The sequence below is a fragment of the Ciconia boyciana genome, chromosome 12, assembly GCF_034638445.1.
Source record: "Ciconia boyciana chromosome 12, ASM3463844v1, whole genome shotgun sequence".
In the NCBI taxonomy this organism is placed as follows: domain Eukaryota; kingdom Metazoa; phylum Chordata; class Aves; order Ciconiiformes; family Ciconiidae; genus Ciconia; species Ciconia boyciana.
Window position 1 is genome coordinate 2,910,203 of NC_132945.1, and position 23,025 is coordinate 2,933,227.

The window sequence follows — 23,025 nt, forward strand, 5'->3', positions numbered from 1 at the left end:
GATACCGCAGTATGGTATGATGATCGGTATGCGAACTGGTAAAACACAGGACTACAAAGAATCTTGAAATGCCATATAGACCATGCCCCTGTTTAAAAACAAAACAGAAAACTCGACAAACGGGTAGGGCCGAAGGGACAGGTTTATACCACCACGATTGCGTCATCTAAGCAAACCCAACCACTTCCACTCCTTCTTCTAGGACTCTTGATTTCAAGTAGGACTGAGGCTTTTAAAAGCTCTAAATGAATGATTTCGATAAAATTAAGTCTCCAATCCTTGTATCAAGATACTGGCACTTATTTTTGGACTATATCCTCACTGAAAAAAAAAAAGTCAAGGAAAGTAGCATGAGGCTTTAGTTACTTTCCCTCTTCTCTAAGGTTCTATTTATTTTAAGCACAGTTTACACACATACTCTTCACATTAACTATAAACCATCAGTTTAACCCAGTGCTGGCATATTCAACACATGTTCATCATTCATATATATCATGTATGGCCACCCTAATTTCTCAAGGCCAAAAAATCACTAACCTATCACCCTGGATTCCGAAACCTCACATATGCTACAGAAACCAATGCTACTAATTTGCTACATAATTTATTTCTTTTTTGCATAACTATTTTTTCCAAATTAGATACTGGGAGGGACAGGACACCCACTCTACTTGTTATTGTACAAATTAATTGGATACATCAAGAAATAACGCCAAAGTTCAGACCAGATATGAACTCCAACCTAATTTCAGATGATTCACTGCCACGTGATTTCTTTTCACAATATCACTAGATTACATTTGAGCATGAATTAGTGTGAGGCCCACTGAAGCTGTCCAAAAAACTTATTTGGACCTAGTAAGAAAAAGGGTTTCCACTCCAGGTGCTCAGAAATGTGACAATTCCTCACTCACGGACTGTAATTTGAAGTTAAATTAATCTGCATTTCACCTTTTCTTTCTTTAAGTATGGTCAACACTTCCCAAGGTTTTTTACTTAAATTTAAGCTCTGGAACCAATACTACTAGCCAGAAGAACTGCAGATACACTGAAAACAGTAGCTTAACTCCAGGCAATCAGATACAGAAAGCTGTCACTGCTGGAATGGGGTTTTGAACCAAAAATCAGCATGTTATTTGATCTACATAGTTCCTGAGCACGCCATGTAGGCATACTTTCAGCTTTCTGGCAAATCAAATATAGTAAGCTATTGGATTTTTATGGCAGGTAATCAAATGTCATCTTAATTAACAATTTCCTATCGTACACTTTTCCCCTTCATTGCTGCTCATGGTTTTTTTTCCTGTCCAGTCTCTCTATAAGTACAAAGACTGGGATGCCTGCCAATTTTTAGTCCAAAGAATTTTATGTTCAAGTGCGTGAATCTACTGTTACTGCCCGACATACACAACTATACTTTTGCCTCATTTGTTTGTGAACGCTGGTCATTATTCATTAAAAAAACAAAACAAACACCAACAAACCTGTTGGGTTGCAACCTAAAGCCTAGTAGTTTTAAAGAACTAGTAGTTTGCTAGTTATTCAGTTTAAAAAAAAAAACAATAACAAAAATCAAATCATTACTGTTCTATACAGCTACTTATATTGGTCAAGTTTCAGTAACTAGAAGTTTCCACTGTCTCTCACATTAGGCAAAAAAGAAAAATTACAATTAATACTTAAGTCCCACCTTTATGGAAACCAGATACAAAATTCTGCTTCCGCAGCCAACTGGGACCCCTTTTAGTGATTTAATCATTAATATTTATGCACAAACATACACAGAACCTTTTTTAAAAAGTATAGAACCTATTTTAACCTCTAAGTCATTATTTACTAAGTATCTATGAACACACAAATTTAATTCATTATTGCAAATTAGAAAGCACATATCTCTAAGAGAACAGGTGAAAGGAAGCAAGTACCATTATTCGGAAGCAGATTCTTTCATCCTTGAATCATTTCGCTGTTCGGTACTGCTAAACTCCTACAATTATGAACGTTTTAAACATTAACTTTCATTAAGACACAAACCAAACTCAGACATTTAGGCAGTGTCAATAGTTTCCAAATAAAAAAATTTAAAGTTAGAGAAAGTATTCCGCATTGTTGATCAGCATAAAAATAATCAAAACCACTACGCAAAAAGAGATGAGAACAAGGTTAAGGTCAGACAACCTGGCAGGTAAGAAACTTACTTTTCCAGAGGTGCAGGCTAAGAGAACCCGATCCTCCGATGCAAAACTGCCTCTGAGGTAACACAGTGCAATCTGCCTTCTGATTTAAATAGCTGCAATGGATCCCATGACTACCTGGGACCATACCCCATTACCTTGGGAGAATATCCAAAGGGCTTTTGTGGGCTGCTAAACAGCTTAACTACTATTGCATATGCTTTTCCTCTGATAATTACAGCAGAACAGAGGAATCCCAGTATTACCAAAGATTAGAACCATCCTCCCCCCCCATATTAAGGATGTTTTAACAGTTTACATGGTAAATGTGTTATGGTTTGGTGGGTCTATAGGTTTTGGCCAAAAGAAGCTAGACAAATAGTCAGGAAAAATGCCTTACTACAAGGGAAAACAGCAGAAGATGTAAAACTGGTTAATTCTGCCCTGTTTTTACAAATCTTCATTTAAGCATTCAAACAGAATTAAAAATTTTATAGAAAAAACAGAACTGGGAATTTTATTATCATAATATTATTAGAAGTGGAAAGCATTGTTCATCACCACTCACATGTAATCTAGTCTGGCTTCAAACAGGTAAAATTCTACATAAGGATCAACAAAAGCCTCTGCATCCTCCACAGTTCCTCCTTCACTGCTCTCAGCTTGCTAAGTTACTGCAGCTACAGTCACCAGACCCACACCTCTCAATTCTTCCAAATGAACACAAGACAAACCAGTTTGCTTCCCCACATAGAAAAGTATTGCTTCAAATACTTATTTCCAAATGTTAGAGTGGAAGCTTACATTAGAAGCCCCAATTATTTTGAAAAGACTTTGGAAAAAAAAATCCTTTGAAAAAATCCTGTTAAGATGACCACATTTGTTCCTCATTTATTTGGAATTACATCTGCAGAGAGTTTGCATCATTAATTTAATTAGCAACACATTGGCCTACTGAATCTTATTTCCTGAGATAGGTTTGAGAAATTTGGGGGTTCTGTGCACAGCCAAACAGGTGAGGGGTTTTATTATTAAAAAAAAATCTCTAAAAGTCACTGTGAACAAAACTGAAGCTCAAAGGCACTTGTTCTTCCTATAAAACATCCACAACTTTTCTCCATGCAACTTTTTTTTTTTAACAGTAGATATTGTTAGTGTGTGCAGGTGCCCAAGCTGGATGCAGTGCTCTTTACTGCCTGGGCTCGCATGCTTTTGGGAAGGAACAATTTCCCCCATTACAACAGCCAACCCCATAAAGTGGAAGACGAAGCAGTGTTATCACGGTTACCCGACACAGAGTTACACCAACTAAAGCCGAGTCGTGCCCTACCACGACGTGACCAGAGGACGGACGTCCCGCTGACGGCAGTGCCCACGTGAGACTCCGCAGGTCTATGCTGAATTTTCTTACCACCCACACACCACAAAAACCCTGTGCTAGCCTCAGTCCCTCAGCTCCTCTCACAAAAGGAAGAGGCCAGGTAACTCACTCACACTCTCTTTAAATATACCAAGCAAAAGAGGAGGATAAAGCCATCTACCTCAAAAAAAAAAAAAAAACTTAAACCCATAATCAGTTACTAGGGAAAGTTATAAAGTCCTTTTCCTGTGGCAAATAAATCATACATTCAGACAGGATAACAAACCTTCAGCAACATATAATTACTAATTTTAAAAGAACATTTTGATCTTTTCCATTATCAGAGATCAGGGGAGAATTACGTGTGTGTCAGACTAGTTATAGCTATGACAAGACACAAACCTAACCATAAGCACAGGAATCACTGAACTAGTAAAGGACTTGAGATCTTTTCACTACCACCTCCCTGGGAGAAGACTGTGACTCCATAATCAAAGGGCATAAAGCAGACACACTGGAAATTGTGTTTAATAGCAGATTAAAGAATACTGGAAAAGGGTAAGATTTAAAATTGATGAAAACAACATATTTCAAATTTTATTCTTAATGTAGTAGAGAAGTACATCTATGTAAATATTAAAATTCTATATACTATTAACAAATCATACCATTCTTGATTTAGGGTTATTGTGAAGTCTCTCCAAAGCTATCCTGCGGGAACTGAGGTGAGCTACCTTGAACAGAGCCCCTACTCCTTTTAGAGACTCAGAATACCATAGCAGATTTCCAAAATGATCTTCAAAAGCGGTATTCCAGAAGGGACCTCTTATTATTATTCTATTGCAGCACTTTTCAATGCATAAAGACACTCATTGTTTTCCATTTAAGAGTATTAATGTGCTTACTTTTTTTTTTGTTTTTAAGGCAGTTCATTCTCATAAGTCTTTATAAAAACTGTACGTTGTTGCAATGGCTGAGGGCACTTAGTTCAAGTTATGTGCAATACTATTACTTCTTTTTCTTAGCATAACACCACCTAACTGTAAAGATTTTCAGAGATGCACAAAACTAGGTAGCTGAGTCATCCACGTCACTGCCAGTAATTACTCACAAAGGAGTTATGCAACTCCTAACACTGACAAAATTCAGTGGCCTTTGACAGAGCAGGTTCAGAACATGCTTAAGAGAATCAACTAAAAACATCAGCCAAAATCAAAGATGTTTTTCTGTAAATTGGCATGGGCAACAGATTATGTACAACAGCAGCAAAGCTCAACTCATGAGCACGCCTTTTGGAAGGCAGCAACTTTCAATGCAGCCCAGTTTTCTAGCAGAATACTTTAATTTCCAGTCACTGTTGTTCCAGCCTTGTCTTCCTTGAGACTGTCAGCCAATTAAGCAACTGGTTTCCGAAGTATTTATTTCAAAAATAAATATTTGAGTATGAGGTCGCATTTATGCAATTCACAGTATTCACGTGTTGCAAACAGCATTCACTTAAGTCAATTACACTTCTCCTTTTAAATGCAAGACTACTTCTATTAAACGGGCAGAAAACTCCAAAATTACTGTATTCTGCCCAATTCCAAGTATGTTTGCATTTCACTCAGCTTGGTCTATAAAATGTTAACATTTACTTTCCTGTTTCTTTATAAACTGCAATCATATTTTAATAATCTACAACAGTTGATCATAATCAACACCCCCATACCTATTTTTATTACCATGAAAATACTTATTAATCCTATATTTAGGAGGAAAGAAGTTAACTCAATATTTGAAGCTTAAACTGCATGATACCGACCCTTCCTCCCTAGGCTTGAGGAATTCCCACAGTCACAAGACTGCTTCACAAGTGACACTGTCATAGGAATATAAGAACAAAGAGGAACAACACAGTGTACAGTCCAAAATGTAATCTCCAGCTTCCAAGACCGCCAACGTGAAAGAGGGCAAAATAATTCAATCTTAAGTTTCTTCCAAAAGTTCATGTTGTTTTTATGCCTTGAAGCATGAAAATTTGTTTCCTACCTTCAAGATCGCATTCTTCCCTTGCCAACTGTTTTTACTTCATCAAGTCAACATGAGTGCTGCCTCACTGGAAATGCACTTATTTCTAATAACGTAATCCTAAATTTAGTCAACAAGCAGATTCCTCAGAGAAAACTGTTTCTCAGATTTTTCCTCCTATGCCACAACTGATGGACAAGAGCACTAACGCAGGTAAGTTAGTCTTCAAACTATAGGGCTATTTCACAGTAACACTGTTGATTGTAGTTCCAGTGAGGCCAAGGGCACCGAGATCTATCAGACTGCCAACATAAGGTCGTAGTAAGTACTATAGGCTATACTTAATTCTATAAAATTTAAGTGAAGCATCCGAACCAAACCAAAATTCATTTTAACATAAAATAAACCTTTGTTAAATCCCCAAATGACATGAATGTAGAATTCCAACAAGTGAAAAGTACTACACATCCCCGAGATGCACTTTATATTAAGTGTTACGACAATAACAAGTATTTGTTAATGTAATTTGGGAACTTCATAAGCAACTTGAAGAAACTGGTTTTGGTAGAAATTAAGTCTCAAAACGCTGCTAGCCAAATGTAACACGGACAGAACAAACATGATGTCTCAATTCAGGCAGAGCACAACTGAAAGTTTTACGCAGACCCTGTTAAGTAAGTAGTTCATGTATGGGCTTGAGGAAAATACAGTTTAAAGAACGCCTGTTACAAACACAGAGGTGTTTCAGTTTGGACATCCCTCATCCTCTGCTCTGTTGGCTAGGCGAGCGTGAGTTCAGAACCAGGCTCCTACAGCAGAGCATTGCCGAGCTCACGTCTCTTTATTAGCCCAAGCCCAGTCAACTATTTGAGGATAACTTAAATGTCACCACCATCAGGAGAACTACCTGTCTGAGCTTTGCTGTGCTGGAGCTAGGGCTGGCTCTCCAGCCTCTTGCTAACTGCCAATACAGTATTTAGGGCAAAATCTGTACACAAAAGCAGCACTGAACACAATACTCTGAAAGTAGCATCAGCCTCGGTGGAGAGGTTTTCGTCCAGCCAAAAAATACTGAGAGATGCACAATAACCACAAATGTTTACATTTCAACTGCAATACTCCAAGTTTGATTATTTTAACTCTGATGTATCACAATATTCTTAGAGAACAGATCAACGGGGCCAAGAAAGTTCTCAGACCTTCAATAAGCTTCAGACCTTAACTACAGCATACTATTTTTACAAACCATAAGATTAACAAATAAGCCTTAGTACTTCTGCTGACTTTTTAATCCTTACCTGTAGCTTCACTAACATAATTAGGATTTCTCTAATATTAAGGCACAGCAACTGTGTCAAGTGTTAGACCATTAGAATATTTTAAAGTGTTAAAGTCTAGCAGCCATGGTGTAGAAATGCATGTCCAGTACTTATAGTACTTGGAAGTGGCACTCTGTAGACACAGATACAAAAAAATAAAAAAAACCCTAAGAAATTTAAAACCTCGTGGCTTTATTCCTATTGTGACTTACTGTTTTTCCTTTACATGTATAATGTTTTTATCAGAGAATAAAATTTCACCAAGATCCTTTACAGGATATCCTTTCACTCGTCCCAAAACTTTAACCTACACCTGTTTTGCACACTTTGCACTTAGAGATGAATTTGCTACAGACCTTTTTACTTACGATAAGAGAAGCCTACTGCATCGCGGAAAGCAAGTCTGACCAGTTTTAAGAAGCTTTATCTAGATAACATCTTTTGTGTGTCTAATACACCCTAGGTGTAATCTTTTATTTGTCATACTTGATGATACTTGATATGTAATCCTACGCTTCTGATTTAGAAGTGCAAAAGTTTTAATACTCGAGTGTCACATTCTGCTGAGGTACATGCATTATTACAGCATAACCAGTTTTACCATTTCTTTTCTTTTAAACAGCATTTGATACTTGCTTACGGATGCACCTGGAGTGCTAAGCAATACCTTGAAGACACTCTCGAAGTCATTCCTCGTTCTTTACAACGTTTCAGCATCCAAACCTCAGCCGCACGCTCCTGGTTCTTTCTGCCAGTTGGGCGTATGATAATTATTGTATAGTTATTCAATGAAAAAGCAAAGGGACCTCTCCTAGCGAGAACGTACCTGGACGTGCATCGGGATTAGTACAATTGAATTTTCAGAAAAAGTTAAAGCAACTTTCCACAGAAGCTACGGCCATAACACCGAGTTTACAAAAAACCTCCCGAGCTGTATGGTAACTGGGAACCGATAACCGCGATGTGCAGATGCCTACGAAGGCGACACGGAGCACGCCGGCCTTTAACGCTCTTCAGTACGCGTTATTCTTGCGAGCCCAGCTGGCTCCTCTGACTCCACACGTGTTACTGCTGCCTCGCAGCCTGCACCCAGGAGGGGAGCGCGCTTTGCCGCCGCTGCCCGAGCCCCGGAGCCGCCGCCGGGCGCAGGGCGGGCTGTGAGGGAGTGGCGTCGGCCGCGGCCGCCGAGGGAGGCCCGCAGGGACGGGCCCTCCCGCGGCGGCGGGGGCGGGCAGGGGCTGCGGGTCGCGCCGCGGGGCCGCCGCCTTCCCGGGACGGGCCGGAGCCGGGGCGAGCTCCCAGGAAGGCCGGTCCCGGCGCGGCTGCTCCGGGGGACGAGGCGTGAGCAGGCCGGGTGCCCGGGCGGCGGGGCCCGGGCGGCAGCGCCGGGGGGGGGGGCGCGGGGGATCCCGAGGGGGCGGGGAAGCGGCGGCGGCGCCGCCACAGAGGGCGCCGGGATCCGGCGGGGGAGGGCGGCGGACAGACCGGGGGCAGCGAGGCGAGGAGCGGGGAGACCCGCGAAGCCGGGGCCGGCAGGGAGAGGCCGGGGCCGGGGGCGTTGCGGTCCGCCCGCCCTCCGCCCCCGGCCCGGCCGCTCCCAGGCAGCGGCGGCGGGGGCCGGGGGGCGGGGAAGCAGGTGCCCGCGGGGAGCCGGCCGCGGCGCGGGGAGCCGGCCGCGGCGCGGGGAGCCGGCCGCGGCGCGGGGAGCCCCGCCCCCCCCGGCCCCACACTGACCTCGCCGCCGCTCACGTACAGCTCCATTTTGTGGCAGGGCTCCGGCTGCTCCGCGTCCTCCAGCGGAGCGAACGGCACCATGTCCCGGCTCTCCTCCTAGCCGGGCAGCCGCCGCCAGCCGCTGCGCATTCCCCGGCCCGCGGCCGGCTCAGAGGCGGCGGGCGGCCGCGGCGGGCCCCCTCCTCCTGCCCATAGAGCGCGGCGGCGGAGCTCGGGCTACTGCTGCTGCCGGCCGGCGGGGGCGGCTCCGCTCTGCGCTCCCCCGCGCACACCCCCCAACATGGCGGCCGGCGGGGGCGGGGCCTGCGCGGCATGGGGATGACGTCAGGGCGGGCCGGAGAATCCCCTGCATGGGGGGGAGGAGGGGGGGGGCCGTGACGCGCGGTGACGCGCGGCGCCGTTCACGTTCCCTCGGCCGGGCGGGGGGCGGCGGCCGGGCTGCGGCACGCGGAGCGCTCCGGGGAGCGCGGCCCCGCCGCGCGGGGCGCTGCCCTCCCGCCTGAGGGCCCGCGGGGGCGGGCGGCGCGGGGCGGCGCGGAGCGGAGCGCCGGGACCGAGGGGAAGCCGAGGGAGGGTCCCGGGGAGCGGCACGGGGGCGCTGAAAACAAAACAAAGGGGGTCACAGGAGCGCTGGCGTGAAGTCAGGGAAGAGACCGTTGTGGCCTCAGCCCACAAAGAAATGGCCGGGCCCTACCTGAGGTGCCGTGGATTCCCCTCATGAGCGCGGGCAGGCCCACCTGCGGAGTAGCTCCGGCGTGAGAAGGCGACACCTTGGGCAACCCGGCTGTGAGGATGGAGGCCGACGTACCCGAGGAAGTGACAGAGGGGGGTAAAAAAAAAAAAAAAAAAAAAGTTTCGTTTTGTTTTTCCAAATTCAGAGGTGACAGGATGTGAAACACAGGCTGGAAAGTGGAAAACCAAAGCCGGGATCCTCCTGGGTTCTCGGTGAGGTGAAAAGCGTGAACAGCCGTGTGCACGGCAGCCCGCTTCACCGTGGTTACAGACACCAAGGGGATGGACTCTTTTGTTTCCACGCATGTGTTCAGAGAGAAACACTACAGTATTTCCAAACCTGAGGGGGTAGAAAAAAGACCATGGATGAAAAAATAGTATTTCTCCATCCCGGTTTGATCTTAGGAGCTGGAAAACACTAGATGATACTATCAAAAATACATATTTTTAAGCATAGAAAACTGCCTCAAGGACACTGAGTTTTTATTAAACACTCTGCGTGACTTATTAGTAAGCCCGCCCTTTAGATAAAGCTAGGAAAGGAAGTCTCAACCCATTCTTGATTGCCAAATAATTTTGATGAAATTAGCACGACCGAGGGAACAAGCTGGTACACCCTGTAGTCCAGAATGCTTTCCTGTGCTGCTCTGTTTTTTACTCAGAAAGTCAATCATCGTACAAGCAAGTGTATAGTATAAGATGCTGTGCTGCTGCAGTCCTTGATTAAATTAGAGCAACCTGTTTCACAAAGCTAACCATTCCCGGTTCCCTGTCACTGAGCCTGCTGAAGAGAGTTGCCTATTGTGAATGTGTCATTGCAGCAACAGCCAGCTGGCATGTCAGCATTTCCATTGCAAACCTATTTTTAAAGGTCTGTAACTCAACCATGGAAGACAAATGTTTTGGACTGAAACGGGGAGTGTGTACCAGGAACGTTCATCCTTCAGAAAATAAAAAGTATGCAAGAAAATGTAGGACCAAAGTTACCAGTACTTAATATCGGGAGAGAATTTACATTTTATATATAGAACCGTTTAGGCTAGGTCACTTGTAAACATTATTTTTGTTATAGTAGGATTGTGTGAATGTGGAGCTTTTAGAGCAATTAAGCGACAGGAGACGAAGGGACAGGACCCAGCTTCGTGGGCCTTCGGTCACACGCAGCTACCTACCCCAGTGCCTCTGTTCGTATAATTGGTGTGCATCCACAAGAAGCCGCATGGCCAGATCTTTTCTGTGCAGATCTTAATTTACATATAAAGGAAATCAAGTGAGAAGTGACTTTCTGAACGTGCTTGAGTGCTCAGCAAGAACTCGTGTCTAAAACTTGTGTTGCAGATGCCATTTCCTTGCGTCTGAAATTTTTTAATGCTGCTGAGGCTTTTCCTATTTCCGGACACAAGGAGAGATTGCAAGCAAGTGTTAGGACAAAGTCCTAACACTGTAATATTTGAGAAGTTCAGAGAAAAGCAATAATCAAATAAGTTAGGATTGTTATTCATTTCTTGTCAAAGACTATAAAAGGGAAATTATGATACATGTAGATATAATAATGACTGAATAAGAAAAAGTAGATTCAGAATTTCTTTTACTCTAGGTCTCACAACCAAAGAAGCAGAAGGTATTCAATAAAAAAGCAACAACATGTCACTGAAATGTAAAACTTAGCAAGATCCCCCCTCCCAAATTATCTTTTATAGAGAAATAAAACATCAAAAATATAATAACAAGTCATTAATTTAGGAAGACTAAGGCCTCATGTCTTGGGTTTCAAATTAATATTTAAATATTATGTATTTGGATATTTTTTGTACCTTTTTCTAGAGCATCTGATCTAGCCCGTGTCCATGGTTGTATGGATATCAGATCTCATTTGGTGTGCAGTTTTCAGCTGAATGTTTTTTACATCCCAGCACTTTAATTTGTTCAGCCAGTTCTGCCCATTATGTTCCTCAGCAGGTCGTTGTATGATCAGCATGACACTGTAACCACTTTTTCCTGTCAGGTGCTTTCATTAGATGAAGGTTTCAAAGTAACCAGTTTCTAAATATTTATTCACTTTAAAATTAATTCTGTGACATGGCAAAGTTGCTGAGAATGCTCTTTTATATAGCCTAATAGGAAAGAAATTATTATAATAATAAAAAAGGGGATCTGCAGCCAAAATTCAGCTTGTTCAGTGTCAGTAACACGAACTCCAACCACTCAGTTGTCCGTTTTACAGACCTCCAGGCTGCAGCCAACTGACAGCATCCATGCTTAGTTTGCTCATTCAATTTCCCTGAAAGTACCAGCCATACACCTGAAAATACGAACAACAGATTATGAGGTAAAAAGAAATCCCTGCAAGTTTCCTGCACATGATTCCTAGCAGGACATACTACAGAACTGCATTCCCTCTTAAGCTTTCTGTGAGTCTGTGTCAACCTTGTCCCTAAACAAGATTATTTCAGAAGAATCCTGCAAACTTTGTGTTCATTCACCCAGAATGTTTTTCAAGAAAGGAAAAATAAGAATATTATCATCAGGCCAGTGTCTTTTGTTCCCCTGCTCCCCCCAGTTAATGATACTGGCATCTGAACCACACTGACCACGGCAAGTACAGTGCAGCTCCACCCTGGAAAGCAAAGCAGAAAAAACTGTGTGAATATAGGAGTACGTATAGGAAGAGTATCTAGCTCAGCGAGATCTCAGGAAGGAAACTATACAAAAAGCAAAGTTTGAGGAAAGTGCCCAAGCCAAGACTGAAGTTTTTATTCTGTTTTTACTGCGATGGTAAAGCCCCTGGAAGGGAACAGGTACAAATTAACTTTTGTAGATTCTGTTCAAGGCAGACTGTGAAGTCTAGTATCGATTGTGAAGGTGGTTTTGGGGGGGATACAGTTAATTTCTCCGGGCAAGTTTATTCAAGTTCATCATCATTTCACCTTTAATCTTTTGTACAATATGATTTAACAACACTTGCACAGTCAGAGCAGTAGAACTCTTTCCTATTGTGTGGATGAATCGACGTGGGTACAAAGCATGCTTCTGTTAGCATGACTCGTTCTCATACAAGAAGGAAAAAGAACTGTCCTGATGCATCAAAAATGTATAGTTGTACGCCTGTGTCTACGCCAGAATTCTTCCAGAGGAGGAACTGATCTGTATGTATTTGGATTAAGTTATGGAAGAGTACCGTGACAAAATCTGTAGCCAACACTGTGTTAGTCTGAATATGAAATAGAAACATGAGAGTCCATATCCCATCCTGTCTATACTGATATTTTAAAAATGCAAATAGAGCCAAGCTCATGTATGTGTGTGTATTTACAGAAATGTGGTATAAAGTATAATATAAACAGTTTGATGTTGTTAAACAGTTTATTGTATACTTTGCCCCACCCTACAGAGGCAAGAGAAGTCACTTAGGTGAGGAAACAGCATGAATCACTTTTATACTCAGTTATGGTTATGCTGAATGTATGAAGTGCGAGTGCAGAGGCCCTTACTGAATCCCTGCTTCAGCTTTAGGATTATATTTTTCCATCTACATCTTTCGTACTTTTGTAGCAAGTTTTTAAAAGCTCACTTACGGATAAAAAAGGAAGCCAATTTGAGACGACGCTCCTAGATCAACACCTTAAGAAAGACCCTTAATACTCACTATTTCACTCTCACCATCAAACCAACACTCTTTTCTTGGGCTATTTTAGGACCACAGGACAAACTTAGCAGCAAATTTTGCCACGTTTGTCCAAAATGACCTAAAGAAGTATCTCAGCCATATGGAAAAATACAATTACTTGATCTCTGCTGACCATATCACATTAAGTAGGGAATGAAAACTGCAGATAGGCACTAGATTTTCTGATGCTTATCTAAATTTTTTTCACTTAAAACTTTTTATCAGTTCTTTATTTCAAAATGCATTTTGAATTCAAATGTCCTGCAATATTTTTTCCCCCAAAAAATGGAGTGAATGCTGCAAACCAGCCAACTGACACATCTCAGAAGTTCTATATGGTCAAGTGAAAAGCTATGTACAGTCAAATGAAAGATCCAGTATCCTGTCTCCAACACTGGCCAAGAAAGCAGATGCCAGACAAAAATACAAACGGGGTAAGCAGTAGCTAAGAATACTTCTCCAGAATTTGTTTTCAGCCTCCAGCAGCTCAGGTTTCATGAGCCAGGGGTGGTATCTTGCACGGAATAGTCTTGATGGATGTATCTTCCATCAGTTTGCCCAAGCCTTCTTGAATGTTTGCAGATTCATAGCAACCATAACGTCTCACAAGTTCCACAGCTATACCTTATGTCAAAAGTATCTCACTCTGAGCCTACTGCTTAGTTTCATCTGATGTTCCCTAGCCTTACATTGGAAGGGAGAGTGATGAATTACCCTCTCCACATCGTTCGTGACTTCATGCGCGGTATATATCCCACCTCCACCGTCCTACCGTGCTCTGCTCTGTTTCCCAGGCTGAAGATTCCTGGGCTGTTTAGTCACTCGTAAATGAAGGGTGGGGAAATTCCGGTTTCTCTGTACGCATTTTCACTAGTGATTTGGAAGTAAATATAAAATAATTACCGATAACATGCACAGATTACAAAGAGAAAGGAAAGTAGTGAGCAGTCATTAGCTATCAAAGTCCTTTGGAAAATGACAGGCGACTCAAAGTAAATTACAGACCACGAGGACTGGGTACACAAGCAGTGATCGAGTAAGGAGGGAGCTTGTTTTACATCCACGAGCAACACTGTGGAGATGGATATTCGGGCTTTGCGTACGGTTTTGGAGTCTGTGCCTAGAAAAGCCCAGCAGAGAACCACAGATGTACTCCAGCCTCTACGTAATGATTTAGAGTGAAAAACTCAAAGGCTCAACTTTATCGAACCTCATTCTAAGTACTCATCAACAAAAATTTCTTTGGTAACTCAGCTCTTTCCAAAGACTACTTAAGAAAACTTAAGCAACTATATTTCTCATATAAACACCTAAGGTTAGCTGAGCCAAATGCAGGTCAGAAAAAGTAATTAAATACTGAAATAGCTCACCACAGCAGTGTGAATACACCAACGGATGGCAAATCTACCCCAAGCAATTGATCCTTTTTTTTTTTTTAACCAAATCTCACATACTTTTGTATGTTCCAAAACTTGCTTTATTATTTTTCTTCAAACCCGTTTAATCCTTGGAACGGAAACCCAGCCTGCAAAATTCAGCTTGAATTCACATTTTGCCTGAGAGCACAGAATAAACCATCATGATGTTCCAATATGCAAATGTATCAACAATGATGAATACTTAAGGAATTGATTGCATCTAAAGTCATCGTGATCTCAATCTTCAGGGAAGTTTTTGTGACAGCAGAGGGTGTTACTTCTGAAATGATACAGAGCCAAAGATGTTGCCAGTTCCTAACTTTAGCTAGGAGCCCACATATCATGCCTCAAGCCAGTATCCTAATCATCTCAGGTGAAAATTCTTCCCATTTTGGAAGATTATAATTAACTTCCTACTGAGCCATGCTTAGAAAAATGCCTCAACCTGGAAGATTAAATAGGGACTTAGTATCTGTCAGAAATAATTCAGCAGTAGCTGTTTGTGTCTTGCGGTGTAAAGATACTGATTTAAAATAATATATTTAGAAATTGTTTTCTCCTTATTGTGGAACAAAAGGACTTGACTGCATGAGTAATAGATACATTACTGGGAATAGAGAGTAGGTCGCTGAATACCACTTCAGTAATATTAATTTAGGTCCTCAGATAATTGCTGTAGCAGTAGTACTTAAAGAATCCCCACTCCTGGAGGAAGAGAAATCAGCGTACCTTCCCAACCCACTGCTACGTAGCTTCTGGGGGTCAGCATAACTTGGAACTGATTGCTATTGCTTCTCCACTATTATCAAGGTTATTTTCAAGCCGTCTTGACTTTGCTTCTGTTCCACTTGGGGCACAACTTGGCTCATCAGTTCTTTATTTGGAACGCACATCACATTTCTTCACTTCATCAGTTCTCCTCCCAGTGAGGTCACGTGTTTGTGGCCATTCAATACTTCCTGCAAGTGCCCATTTCTCAGTTTAACTCGGTTTCATGCTGTCCTGTGCAAAGAGTCTTGCTTAAAGCCACCGTTCAGCCAAGTATGCGTTTTGTAGCAGTGTCACTTTGGGTTCAGCAGGATGTAAGCACATGGTAAAAGCTGAGGACGTTCTGAAATACGTTTCAGAACCAGGATCTGAAGCCCAACTTCTTTTTCCATTAAAAATGGTGACAATATTCATAATAATTTCAATGGGAGCATGATAATTCTGTAAGTAATTGCTACCAGGAATTTAATTTAAACCTCATTTGACTGACATTTCTTGTTTGCAAGATCTCTATTTTAGGAACAATGTCTTGCTAGTGTATCTCTCTTCATCTTAGTCATGACTGATAACAGAATAATCATCTCAGCTACTTTCCTTTTCTTTTCCTGCATAATGGCTTCACTGCATTTTTACATACCAAACATGCAAGAATAGAAACAATTAGAGAAATAACAGTATTGTATGCAGATGAGCAGGTAAGTGACTAGAACTTACTTGAAACTCTGTACCTGGCTGGATGTCAGGTGGAGAAGCCTTTACAGTCACATATTGGTTTGTTTAAAAGACGAAGGAAAGGTGCGAGTTTGTCTTTGAAGCGTGCCTCACGTTACCCTCAGCTGGCATTACCCACGTGTCTTAAATACAGAATCTCTACATACCGTCTCTCCGAACTGCGCCTTCCTTGTCTTTCTAACTTAACTGCTGCTCTGCAAGAGTTAACTGCTCAGTCCTGTCAATGCTATCTGAGAACGCAGCACTACCAGCAAAGTCACAACTACTTAGCCCAGTCACATTGTGCTTTCCCAGGACAAATCTGAAGCAGCAGTTACAGCGGCAATTTATCTTTAAACCCTGTCTTTCATACAGGGAAATGCCACACAAAATGCTTCGCAGTTCATTTCGTTATCTTGTTTCTTCTACTGCTTTAATAAAAGACAGCGGTCATGGGGCAGCCGAATGCTAAGTTAGGAAAGGACGTTACTTGCGACTGTTCCCAGTTCTTTGTAATATTTTCTCATTTGCCATAAATCTATGAGGACAAGCGATTATGAAGAGTTTTCAACAAGTCGACTCTGACCCTGAAAGAGCTGCTTCTCCTTTTAATGATGAGCTGTCACAGGCATCGATCAGTAGCCATGGCAGAACAGATGAAAGCAGTAAAAAACGACAGACGAACAGACTTCTTAACGATAAGGAAAAAATACAGTCCACGCCATCTGAGAGGCAGATTCTCACCACCTCTAATGGGAGGTTTTTTTAGTAAATGTTGTGTATTGGCTTCAGTGAGAAATGAAAGCACTCAGCGGAGGAAGCATCTAATAGAATGAGGTCAGACTTTTAAAGAATGGCTATTACCCAGCAAACCAGAACATCAGCAGACCACTACAGAGTAAACAATAAATAATCTTCTGTTAACAGGAAGAATAATGCTGGTAGGGGGTACCTTGAAAACCCTAATGAAGCTACAAAAGGTCAGCTCCCGCCTGGTATAAGTTTACAACGTCTCACCAGTTAGAGGTGTTTCACTGAGTTTAAGGAAATTAGAACTGAGCCCTACAGCTGATATGGCAAGACTTTAAAGAATACAGCAGGAAGGAGCTAGATCTAGAGCCTTGCTGCTGAAACGCTGCTGTACCCGGACAGTCTTCCTGGGAAAGGGGAAAAGGCAAAGGCTGCGTCAAAATGAAATTCTCTAGCAATGACCTGGCAGTGCTGTTTCTCTTTCAAGTTTGGGTCACTTCATAACCAGGCTTGCTCCTATTCTAGCAGCGTAGGCAATACGTAATGAAATTACTTGCACCAATAAACCCCTCGGTCTGAGTCTCTCTGCTGCACCCCTGGGAAGTGCTCTAGGGCTGGTTTTGCACCTTCCCTCTTTTCAGCTACAAACATAGCTCGGCTGATTCTGACCCCATCACGTAAAAGGATGGATGGATGCTGAATACCCGAGAGTTTAGAACCACCGGTGTAGCTTATGGCTGGGGAAATAAAGTTCTGCTTTTATTAAACGCTGTGGGGGTTTTTTTAAACGTGTAATTCTGAGCATCAACCTTGATCTCATAAAAGGAGGAGGAGGAGCCCTTCATATTTTTTCCTGCAACCGACACAATCTAGTACCATCTTCGGAAGGACAGCAAAAAGCACCAGGGCAGGACTCTCAAAAAGAGGAGGATCTGATTTCTTAATATAAAAAAAAAAAAAAGGCTCACTTTTAAAATATGCTAACAGTAATATAAAGAAAAAATGAAATAATGCTGGGTTTCTGTGGGAAGGAAGCATATTTAGATCTAAAATGAATGACGTACCTTGTAATTACAGGAACCGTTGAAAGAGATAGTCAGAATTAAAATACTTTCAATATTCACATTGAAATATTAATTTGAAAATTTTAAAGTACGTATAAATGCACATAAACAGAGGCAGATGATAAAGGGCTGAAGTTCAAATCAACTGAAAGAAAGAAGTCAGCCTTGTTAAATGAAAGCTGAAATTGTCACTGAGCTCAGCAGCGAGGGCTTTAGGCAGCACGTGGCTGGGTGAGCAGCTCTGCACCTTCAGGCTTAGTGCTAACTTGGGTGTTTGAGAGTACCACAACTGCCTTCCGATGATGCTTTTCTAAAGCACATGAACTCTGAGAACTCTTAAAAATTTAAATCAAAACACCCTTCTCAATTTTGAATCACCAAACAATGGGTGATTAAGCACAATTATTAAGCTTGCAGCAACAGAAGTAACATATTTCTTCTGTTATGACAGTCCTCATTGCTTAATGTGTTTTTATAAGACAGTTATAAAGTATTTTATGTTTTTACAGACATTTTACATCCAGCTATTAATATTGCTTATTTAGCTTACTAGGTGGAAGATGTTTTCACTCAGAGACAATTCTATCTGTATTAACAAATTCTGTCTGTAGTAACAGCTACAAATAAAACTATGTACCCGTTTAATATTGAGAGATGGCTTTCTGTTTGAGCAAGGATGATGCTTATCTGAGCGCAGAACCAGCACAAGACTCCTGCAGCGCCCACGTCCCATTACAAAGTTAGATATGATTTCAACGGGGTGAACAGGTTGTATCATTTTTCTATACGACAGAACATTTTGCCATTAATATTTTCTTCACAAAAGATTTTTCCTCCATAAAACGTCGCATTGAGTGCTCGGGATTTCCTTCCGACTCCCCTTGTGTCACACTGCTGGATCTGCTTAACCCACCGATAGCTGCGGAAAGCTCAGGGGAAATGAAAATTGTCATTCCTTGTTTGTCTGCTTGTTTGTTTAACTTCAATCCTGCAGTTCTGGCTTCTTCCAAAGTTGTTTTGAGACTCTGGGAGTGCTTTTTAAATGCTATTGGCATGTCAAAGTGACACCTACATTTCATTATACTCTACACAGCTGGAAAAAAAAAGAGAGCTCACCTGCAACACCCTGGCTGCTGAGCACAACCAAACAGCCCCTTGCCAAAGCACTGCCTCAAAAGCGGGCGATGAATCTGCACAGGTTGGTGGTTCGCTTTGAAAAGCACCTGCCAAAACAACTGCTAATGCATTTTCGTTTCAACGTTATTGAAATATTCACACGTGCCGAGATATTTTCTGTCGACGCACGCCCCAAGGACCTCAGTCCCTCCTCCCTCAAAATGTTTTTGAGCAGGAAATCGGGGTTTGAGCTTTTACGGGGGTCCTTAACCCCCCAAACCACAAGCAGGCTGATCAGCCCTCATGCAGCCCCAAGCCCTTCTTTGTTTTTATCCTCATCCCACTCTCTATATAAAAACATCTTCCTTTTTGTTTTATCTCCATAAGAGTGCAGTGCTTCTCAATTTGTGTTTTAATTCCTTTTCAAGTCCGCTGAAAATTATTAAGCACATCGAGTGCTACAGAACTGGCTGTTTTGCCTCCAGACTGTCCATCTTTCAGCTGGCATCCATTTCGTAGAGAGCCGCAAAACCCTTTTTGCGTCAGCCTTCAGATTTCCAGAGCGATTCAAACTCCTCGGGGAGCTCCAGTCGTACACGTGGGTTATTACAATCCTGGTGCAGCACAGTCGGAAATCTCTCAGAAACAGCATCTGAGAAAGGTCTGCTTCAGCCAGGGTCTGAGCTGGAAATGGTCGGCATTGCTTCCCACCAGCACGGCACGATGCCGGCTCTGCCGGTGCCAGGCAGTTCTTGCAAGAGCCCCTTAGGGGTACAATTCCTTTCTTTTACTGCAGATAAGAAATACACATTTATAAGCCTACAGTTACATTTTAAGTGACTAACTAGTTGAAGGAGTCACCCAAAAAAGTAAATTAAAGTTATCGGGTCAGATCTTGGCTAGAGAAAGCTGGAGTGACTCAGGTTAATTTGGGGCATGAGTTGAATCAGTTCAAGATCTCTTTCCTTGAACTAAGAAATACTTTTAGAAGAAATACTCATCATTGTATAATTTTTAGGATATGGAAAATAATATGTAACCCAACGTTATTACTAGATAAGGGTAAAAACAGCCTTTAAAACGTCTTGAGCAGGAGATTTTCTAATGGATTGTATTTGAATTTCTGCTTATAATGACTACATTGCTTTTAATACAAACTATTATTTTGTGCACATATTTTATTTTTTGCATGTAATACCGTCCTACAATGTTTCAATGAAAATTCCACAATATGTAGCTTATAGTGAGGATATAACCAAACAAAAAAAGGTTGGGGTTTATTTTTTCCTTATTGAGCCAAAAATCAACCGTCATTTCATCCCACTGCTACACCTACAGGCAGCATCGTCAACGCGGCGTGCAGCACCCATACCGCACCGGGGCTCATACCGAGACGTCTGTTCCTTCTGAACCCGGGCCAAACCCAATCGGTGCAGGCCCGGATGACACGCTCGTCTTCAGGTGACTTCTCCAACCCTGTTTCTGATGTGATCAACCAAGATCAGCCCCCCCTACACCCCAACAAGGAGGCTGTTGTGGGTTGGTCCCGATTCCTTACCACTCTTCCTTTCTCCCCCAAGACCTGTATGTCCGTCTCTGGCATCTGGTGCGTTTGCAGCCCTATCTCACAGGGTTGTCCTCGCTTTACAGGCTTATCTTTCTCCAGTATGTACTTGCACTGACGTTTTGTCTGTCGGTTTAATCTGCCTTTATTACCTGTAGTTCCAAGCTGGTTTGGTTCTGTTCCCTTACGGTTCCTCTGTGGTCTCCTGCTGCTACCTATGGCCAAGAGACGGATGGAAAGAGGATCTGGGTGATCTGGGATCCTGACTTCAAATTCAAATCCAAATCGTGATGGTCACAAACCTGGGAGGACACAAATCCAAGCCTTTGTTTTATCTCCATTCTTAACATATTTTACACCTTGCCTTGGCCTCAAAACAAAGCAAAACTCTGCATTGCCTGTTTGGCTTGTGCCAGACCTCAGGATTGAAATAAGTGTTGCTCTTGCTCCAGAAGCCCAAAGCAGGGAGTTTGGGAACCCTGCCTTTCTGGGCGCTTCCCCACGTTCCTGCTCAGCGCTGCGCTGCACCTGCAGAGCCAGTCCAAGACGGGGTGACCCATGTGTCCCCATCCCCATTCACCTTCTAGGTTATCCCCTCCCCTCCTGCCTGCTTCAGAGCTTTCCCCTCTTCCTCTACGTACACGAGTTTTCTTTTCATGCATTGAAAAACAGAGCTCACAAAGATGTGTGTGCAGCTCTGGGGACTGATAATATTCAACCAGTTTAACCAATATTAAATTTTTTTTTTTGTTGGGAAGCCAGAGGGAGATCACGGCAGAGTTTCCTCTCTCTTCTTCAGAAATTTCCTTTATATAGGAAGCCAAGCGTTCACCGCTGAAAGGCAGCGATCCCTACGTGAAACAGGGCAGCCGCTCAGTAGCATGGAGGTGGGGAGGCGACGGCGAGGAACCACAGAAACAGCAGACAAAATGTACCTTGCTGAGCTGGAACTGGTCACTGCCCCTGTATTTTAAAGAAAAATCCGAAATCGCCCTTTAATAACTGCACGTGGTCAGGATGTTAATCGGAGCTATACTGAAAACGCCAGGGCAGCAGAGCCAGCGGGAACCTCTAAGGCCGTGCCGAGATACTGACTGCGGGTGACTCAGAGAGGGGCCACCCATGGAACCAGCCGCCAGCAGCCTCCTCGGGTGAGATGCAACAGTTACACACGCTTCCCTGCCCATCTATACATTTTCAATTCACACAGAGACCTATGAGTGTGTGTATATATATATATACACACACACATTATACATCGACATTTAAATATAATATACTGCCAGAGTTATGATTTTTTAAATATCTGAAGGATGTGGTATCTTGGAAACCGATTGCCTCGAGTTGCCCAAATCACAGAGTGAATCAACACATCGCTTCAGCGTGGGAGCAGCGAGCAGTCGGCGATGCCGGCCATCCCCGTCCCGGGTGGGAGCACGTCGGGGAACGGCTCCGTGAGCCCCAGCCGCTCCTGCTCCCCGCTACGGCAGGATGCCTGAGCAAGCTGCTGCGGTGAATGATTGCTTATCTGTTATCTTAGATGGCTTCTTCAGCTGAAAGTTGATTTAAAGGGGGGAAAAATAATTGAAACATAATACACAAAGGGGATACAACTCTTCATTACAAATGTTGGCACAAATTTGGGGTCTTTTATTACCTGATGGTTGAGCAAGGCTTATTTTCTCTCTGTTTTTTCCTACACGTTATTCAGACAAATAAGCAACACATACTCTGAAAACTAAGACATGTGTGTTCAACCTGTTTCTTGAGGAGGAAACAGATCATAGCAGGCGTCGAGTGAGCTCACAGCCCGCTGACGGCAGCAAGAAATGACATTTTCAGCCAAGCACTCAGGGTCTTATAAGACGAAATTTTAGATAAATTAATGTTTCAAATAAATGAAACTCAGAAAACCATATATGCTGAAATGTGATCATAGGGCATGCAAAAAGGTATCCATCCTCTTCTCGTGGCCCTGAGCTCAACAGGAGGCAAACGACAAACTCAGAGGGGATTCGCCCCCCAAAGGGTTAAAAGAAGGAGCCTGGCCCAAGGGTCTGTGCCAGCCAGGGCAAGGAGGGCTGGGCTCACTCAGGCTTCCTCGGCTGGGTTCAAAGCCTGCTGCTTGGCAGTCCAGATTTCACGTGAGGAGCGAATAACCTGATCCACAAACAAGAGCTGAACACGTTCATTTGTTTTATTCCTCTCAGATCAGCGTTGCTTCTTTGGCCAGCTCTGTAAAAATGCTGAAATTTTAAATAATGGTCCAAAAATGGGATTATGTAGCTAGGAGAGTGTGGGTTGCTGAGAGAAGAGATTGCTGAGCTAAATATTTGGCAGAATTAAGAAAACCAGGAAAGACATGTGGGCATAAAGAAATAATTCAATATTAAGTTTCTGGCAGAATTCATTAAATCTGTTTATAGTTCAGATCACAGTGAGCCATTTACTTACTGTTACTGGAAATAAGGTCTAAGGGATTTTGGTTGCAATGGTTTTGCAACTATTACAGAGTGAAAGAATTAACAGCATATTAAACCCAGGCAAATTAACCTGCCGTCTTTGTTAGGCGTACCTGTAAGGCACAGCGCTCTGCTGCGCACGGCGTCGGACGGCGAGTATCTGCTCGCAGGTGCCA

At 42.9% G+C, this 23,025-nt stretch overlaps 1 protein-coding gene across 7 annotated transcripts in view; it reads right to left on the reverse strand.

Annotated features, from left to right (window-relative positions):
* The window catches only part of RPS6KA6 (ribosomal protein S6 kinase A6), a 44,456-nt gene extending 35,591 nt beyond the window's left edge, over window positions 1-8,865 (reverse strand). For 3 of the 7 annotated variants that reach the window (XR_012044745.1, XM_072876955.1, XM_072876954.1), the window contains exon 1: window positions 8,598-8,865. Coding sequence is in view for 3 of the 7 variants with exons in the window: in XM_072876955.1 (XP_072733056.1) it covers window positions 8,598-8,678 (81 nt within the window). In the remaining 4 variants the exon portion in view is untranslated. The other 4 variants (XM_072876957.1, XM_072876959.1, XM_072876956.1 and 1 more) reach the window with 4 other exon arrangements.
* Window positions 8,866-23,025: the final 14,160 nt, after the last annotated feature.